General features: G+C 33.5%; 1 protein-coding gene across 1 annotated transcript; it reads right to left on the bottom strand.

The window, feature by feature from the left end:
- Positions 1,198-5,004, bottom strand: LOC104700896 (E3 ubiquitin-protein ligase ORTHRUS 2-like). The gene is made up of 9 exons (XM_010416500.2): positions 4,439-5,004; positions 3,321-3,856; positions 3,094-3,219; positions 2,877-2,979; positions 2,731-2,795; positions 2,544-2,646; positions 2,304-2,424; positions 1,927-2,141; positions 1,198-1,620 (listed from the first exon to the last, which is right to left on the bottom strand). The coding sequence occupies exons 1-9, from the start codon at positions 4,907-4,909 to the stop codon at positions 1,405-1,407; spliced, it is 1,956 nt and encodes a 651-aa protein (XP_010414802.1). The 5' UTR covers positions 4,910-5,004; the 3' UTR covers positions 1,198-1,404.

Genomic DNA, 7,224 nt, shown 5'->3' with positions numbered 1-7,224 from the left:
TACCAACATTAAGAAAAGAAATATGATTATTTGGAATTAGAAATGATATAAATTTGTTTTAAAATAATAAAATGGAAATAAATTATGACAGGTGTTACTAAAAGAGAATGCCAAATGTGGAAGTGTAAGTAAAAGTTAGAAAAAACTTTTTCATATAATATATTATATAAGATATATAAAAACATGCAGTTTAAGATGTTAGAAGATTACTAATTTATTTTTTGGGAAAACATTAGTAGGTTATTTAATTGAGTATTTTAGGCCCAAAATAATTAATAAGGCTGGCCAAAAGTTGGGGAGAACAAACAACGTGTTGTTGCTGCCAAAATAATCTGTCTCTGATTCTCGTAAATTAATTTTGGTTCATGTAATTTCAAGCTCACAAATCATTCTACTCTATTTTTTGTTACCAAAATATCAATAAGGGTAATTAATTAACTATCGTCATGCTATATAAACAGCGACTTGAGAAATACACTAACCGACAATATCAAGTTATCAACCAACCAAATTTGTGGGGGGGGGGGGAAGNTTTCATGTTTGCGCACATTCAATTGCATCGGCTTACATAAAGATGTGAGATTCCTATAATTAAGGAACCTTATAACATATTACTTAGAAATTAAACATGTTTTAATCAGTTGGTGCACACAAAACAGAAAAAGTTTTAATCAGTTTCTGAAATTTAGTAAATGTTTAAAACCTTTTTTTTTTGAACAAAGGTTTGTTTTCATTAATCAACAGAATATGAGTTCATACAAACCATAGAAACAAAGAGAATGCAGCTTAACACAAAGTAAAAGCAACAACAAGGGGAAAACAAATACTACACGAAGGTAGCTAAGGTAGCTCAACAAGGATCCATGAAGGCTTGGGAACCAAAGCTAGATAGCAAGATGGTGCAAGAGAGAACACGGTTTGTCGAGAATTCATCCACGGTTTATAAACCTTTTTTTTTCTTTGGGACAAAATCTACTTACATGCATCTATAACCTATAAACGCTTTAAACATCTTAGGAGCAACCAATTGAACATCCAAATTGACAGAAAAAAATAAAATAAAAAATAATACAAAAGAGAACAGCTGAACCTAAGTAGAATCTAGATTGGATTAGCGAGATGAGACAACATCCAAACCTAATTTAATGGTTTTAAAATCTAATATACCAGAAAATCCAAAATAAGAAAGAAAATAAATCAAACCGGAGAACCAAGTTTTTAAGTACTATATTTAGTACTCTGTTGAAGTAAAATACAAAATAAACAGATCGCAATACGTTCCACGAATGTTACGTACTAGAGTTTTAATTAAAATTAAAGTCTTAAACTTGCAAAACAAAACCATATAGTCTCAAACTTGGCCTGATGGTTCGATCCAAAAACTGCCATTGGAAAGGTCCCTACCTACTCCATGTCTGATTCAACGACAGCCTCGGTAATCACTGCGTCAGTGTCCAACTTAATCCGTTTCTTTGGCTGCTCAGCCTCTTCAGACACGAACACATCAGTTTCTTCCTCAGAATTGGTACCAGAGCTTTCACCTTCATTACCTTCAGGCTCTGCGTTCTCCTCTTCCTCATTCTTCAGCCTCTCTATCAAATCCATTACATCTCTATTGACCTGTTTACACACATTTCCCAAAAGTATTTACTCCTTAATTTGTGTGATCGTAACAAAATGGTAAAAATATCATATGATTTGCTACAGTTTCAATTTTAAGGACTGGAAGCATCAAACAAGTGAATGACATAATTAAAATCCTCACAAATTCATTGGTTATATACCTTTTCCTACACATTACTATTGACCAACTTCATCTATCTAGTTCTAGCAGAGCCAATTCATATGATATTATTCCAAAAAAAAGTGTGTGCTATGTTCACTGTATGAAATTAATGCAAAAAGAAGATATGATGATGTTTTTACCTGAAGGTTCGGGAGAAAATCAGAAAGGTCAGTGGGACAATAAGGGCATTTCATGACATTCTTCTGTGCGCGTAGTGTACGTCCACCTCTGCTTCTCTCTCTCATTACAGTTGTCCCAGCAAATTTAGCTTCCAAACATGGCTTGCAGAAGTTATGAGCACAAGGTGTTGTCACAGGAAGAGTCATCACTTGTCGACAGATCAGGCAACTAAACTCTGCATCAAAGAAAAACCCAACAGTTTACATATTCCAGGTTTGGAGAAAAGCCATATAAAGAAATAGCTGAATATTTTGTTAACTGATCATAATAAACATTTTAGGATCTTGAGCCTGATCATTTTAGGTAACTTCAAAATTGTTTGGAAAGGCACACATACCTTTCAGAAGTTTTCCCCTCACGGTATTCGAGTTTGCTGTCCTCAAACTTTTCCTCTCCTTATTCACCTGCAATTTACTAGCAGGTGGAGGCTTCATCCATCTCCAACGGCCTTCACCTTCCTGATTAGGTAAGCTTATTATCATTAAAGTATAAGGGGAGAGATAACAAATAACGAACCAGCAAAGGAAAATTTGATATAACTCGCCAACTATTATATATCAGATGTTTTCAAACTAACATCAAAATCCCACGATGGACTTTCCTTTCTCTCAAACAGGTCCGTGGCCATATTAAGTTCAGGAACATTAGGTATAGGTCTTGGACGATCTCCTTGCTCATCACTACAATAAATCACACCATTAAACTCTAATGGAATATATATACACGTATATATTAAGTGCACGCTTTCAAGAAATAGATCAAACCTGGTCCATGGAGCTGGCTCATTGTCACATCTAACAAATAGGTAACGACAGACCTTAAAAGAACCCTATGGACCACAGAAGAATAGGTCAATGCATGAAAAAGATCAGGGAAAATTTACAGTTGTTAGCTATGTGTGTATGTATACCTGTTTTCCAACTTTCCGCCAGCACTTCTCAATCCTGTAAACCCCATCATACCTCACTCCTTCCATAGGGGCATATGCAGAATGACACTTCACCTTGTGAGACCTGATCATATATGGCAAAAGGTTATTGAAGAGTTAAGATCACTGAAGTAAGCTTCAAGTTGAAAAGTGAGAAAGATGTTACATGCAATGGAGTTGTTCTCAAATAACAGCTAACCTGATAACTCGAACAGGATACCCCATCTTGCAACTAAGTCTTAAAGCTGCATTTTTATTTTTGAATACTTGATCATGAGACTGAATCTTGGCAGTCCTTTTGTTGCGACTGAGATCTCTTCCTCCGCTGCGTGACACATCCACACATTAAAACAAACAGAGACAGAACATATTAGTAAACTAAAGAATATATAGCTACATGATTATTAGAATAAATAAAATGCATACCTTCCAGTATATAGGAACCACTCCCCATGGTCCTCATCATCGACGTAACCACCAGAAATCACCACGGACTGAGCTCCGTGTTTGGCTTGGCCGGCAATGCCAGAGACTTGTGGGAAGTGCACCCCCCACTGTCGACACTCGTGTCGGTCCGCCCAGGACTCCCCGACCAAGACACCGAGGTTCCTACAAGGATCATTTTCCGCTGGTATGGGACCAAAATGATCGTTTGGCATGGTGACAAATATCCTGCCACCTGAAGCATTTGCGTTTCCTGTTTTCTTTGCACGCTCAGTTGTAAATGCTTTTTCTGGTCGGTCTTGGTTGCTAACGAAATGACGGTCCTTTGAAGTACCCGCATCATCAGCACGTTTAGGGTCTTTTGCTAACCGAATAGCAGCGACGATGGACAAGTTGATACGGGGATCTCTTGCAATTTTTAGAGGAACAACGGTGCGGCACTTTCCACATGTAGGTTTTTTATTAGCGCTCATCCACTTCTTGAAACATTTCAAGCAAACGTTGTGCCCACATGGTGTCTGAAAAACATACATACAAGATATCCATCAGTCCCTATACTTCAAATTTGTCACACACACACACACAAAAGATTCATTTTGAAAAGAAGAAGTTAACACTTATTAAAGTCTTTCCACTCTTACCATATCGACTACTCATCAATAGCAAGAGTTAATGAAACCCCAACTTGTCGAAAATGAATATAGAAAACATCCCATAAACGGCACTAAACACAATATAGACAAAAACAACCTTCAACAAACGTGTACACACATACCACTTCCTTTCCTAACACTATTATCAACAAGTATATCAAGACCATGATACAACTCTCCAGTCTCAACTAAACAATATCCAACCCAACAAGTGTACACATGGTGTTTTCACATATGGTAAGCACAATTAAGTCTATGTTTTTGTAAATCATCAAAAGTAACAATTAAACGTATCAATAAAAACCTAAGTTTTGTAATTGTGGTATGACACAAACTCGAATTAGTAAATCAAGTGTACACATAAACGATCATGCATAGACAGTATTGTAATATCGGACAATTAATTAATAAGCATGAAGCATAAGAGAGAAGAGAAAGAGAATATACCGTTACAGGTAGGTCAAGTAACGACATACAGTAAAAACATATGAAGTTTTCATCAAGAGTAGATAACACATCACTTTTTCCTTTACCCTTCTTCATCTTCTTCTTCTCTTCTTCGTCATCCTCAGCGACGGCTTTACCACTCATTACCTGTTGCCTCTTCCTTGCCTTCTCCTCAGCACTCAAAGACGCATCCGCCTCGATGGCGTGGATGGCCGCTACAAGATCTGAACAACCAGATCCGTACCCGGCCGCAACGCCGGAAACAGGAAGAGGATCGATATCGCCGGAGCAATCAGGACAAAGCCAATCGAAAGTGAATGCTAGGGTTTCAGGAGGAGACGAGAGACAGGACACGTGCCACGGCGTAACGCATGTGCCGCAAGTGAGAGTTACTTCAGGCAGAGGCTTGGATTTGCATCGCATGCATACACCGTCGCCGTTGCAGGGGAGTTGGATGACACGAGAAGCCATATCCGATGATGATGAGAATAGCCAAAAGATGAGGTAGAGAGCGAGAGAGGAGAAAACGATGAAGATGAAAAATGAAAAGTGAGGAGAGCGGGGTTTTAAAAAGCACTTAGAGGAATCAAATTAGGAAGGAGATTTCATAGAGTCAAAAATAAATAAAAAATTGTCCTACTATGAAATATCTACCATTGAATATGGACTAATTAATTATCATAATTATTTATATTGACCAATTTTGGGTAGTAAAATAATTAGTACTTTTTAATAGATTAAGAAAGAAATATGTATTTGAAAATTATGTGGATATTATATCATTTTACAAGGTCTTGTTTGTTAGTTAACCTTTTTTTTATATAATTGATTTCTAATACAAACAAAAAAAGATAATAACAAGGCCCATTAGTTGTAACGCATGGGTATTAAAAAGTTTGCTCTGCTGACTAATGTGATGGTGTGGTGATGTAAAGAATTAATACCAGAAAATGGAAGGTCGTCTACATTGATTCACATACTTGAACAATGTCTATGCGAGATTCTCCATTTTATCATGTCACAAGCATAAGTTACGAGCTATTTCATTTCATTGATGTCTTTTCTCAACAACTCCATCGATTTAATTTGGAAAAACAAAAAAAAATAGAGAGATCGACCATGTTTTATTATTTATATGGTTTTGACGAAACCACTTACATATGAAATAGATATATGACTTTATGGAGGTTTATGTATCTTGATGTATCATACCATTAGAAACATATAGGTCGATGCTTCTAATCATTTTGGAAGTATAAAATGAAGTTGATCCTAAATAAGTGCTCGTTTTAAGTATTTTGGGGGAATTCTCTCTTGGTTACAACATAGTTCATGTATGCAAACAAGTGAATGCAAGCTAAATCATTGTCATTCAAAACTTATCGTCACATTAAAACGTAGGAAAAAAGATAGTCAGCTACACAAACTATATCACAATACATAACCACACATGCCAACTTTGAAAATGTATATTTAACTACACAAAGTATATTTATTGCATGACCATATATACCAACTATATGACATCTGTGCTCAACATCACAACCATCTTATTCCGGTACACTGTTCATCAGAATCCGGTATTGACTAGTATTGACCGGCGTTGACCGATGTTGACCAATAAAAATAGGCAAAACAAATTTTGTTTTTAGTATTAGAAACCAAAATAAAAAAATTTAATTAAATTATTTAGGAATCATTTATGGTGTTTAATAATTAAAAATATATATGGATCCAAAATAAAGATATTATATATATATATATATTCCATTCATTTAGTCTTATAATAGTTACCTTTTTTTCAATTTCAAAACTTAAATAAAATTGAAATAAAAATCATTCATAAGATATTAAAACTTAAATTCAAACCAGATAATCTTGTTGTAATAAATCAAATAAGAAAACTACTTATTTTAACATTATTAATGTAAAAACATCAACTTCTTACTTAATTTATCTAAATAGAAAATTAATATTATTTAATATTCTCAACCACAAATAATATTTCTACAACAAAAATACTTAGAACCAAACCCAATACATATCAAAATCATTAGAACTATTGAAATTTTTATAATTCACTTTTATTAAGAATTATTATAATATCTGAAAAAATATTAAGGCTTTTTCATTTCACTTTTATTAAGTTTTGCAATAGAAAATATATTGTATATATGTTATTTTATCCAGTCTTATAATAGTTAATTTTTTCTATTGCAATTAAAAACATCAACTTATTATTTGATTTATTTAAATACATTTTTTCCACAAAAAATAAAGAAATATATTTGATTGTAAACAACAAAAACACACAATATTTCTTTTTAATATATAGAAGATAGAAGATCCAAAAAAAATATTTTGCAAAATAATATATTTGACTGCATTTCTGATATATATATATATATATATATATATATATATATATTTGACTGTAAAAATGTTGACTATTAGTTTAGCTTCAAAATAAAAATTACTAATTATAAGAATGTATACATTAAAGATGTAAACAAAATATTTAGTTATATAATATAGAATATGTCTTAATTTTAAAAAAAAAAACTATAAACTATTTCATATAGCAATTTATATTTTTTGGTTTTTAATAGTATACATAAAATATTTAGTTATATTTTTTGGTTTTTAATATTTTTTTGGTCAATTTTGGTCAACGCTAGAGTAAGTCAACCGGTGTATCGGAATTATATGTTTATGGTGTTAACTATGACGTCATATAGTTTATGGCCGACAAAAACCATTTTTTTTCTCAATGACTTAAGAGGTCG

This window comes from Camelina sativa, chromosome 7 (assembly GCF_000633955.1).
Source record: "Camelina sativa cultivar DH55 chromosome 7, Cs, whole genome shotgun sequence".
NCBI classification, from domain to species: domain Eukaryota; kingdom Viridiplantae; phylum Streptophyta; class Magnoliopsida; order Brassicales; family Brassicaceae; genus Camelina; species Camelina sativa.
This window is presented reverse-complemented; position numbering and strand designations above follow the sequence as displayed.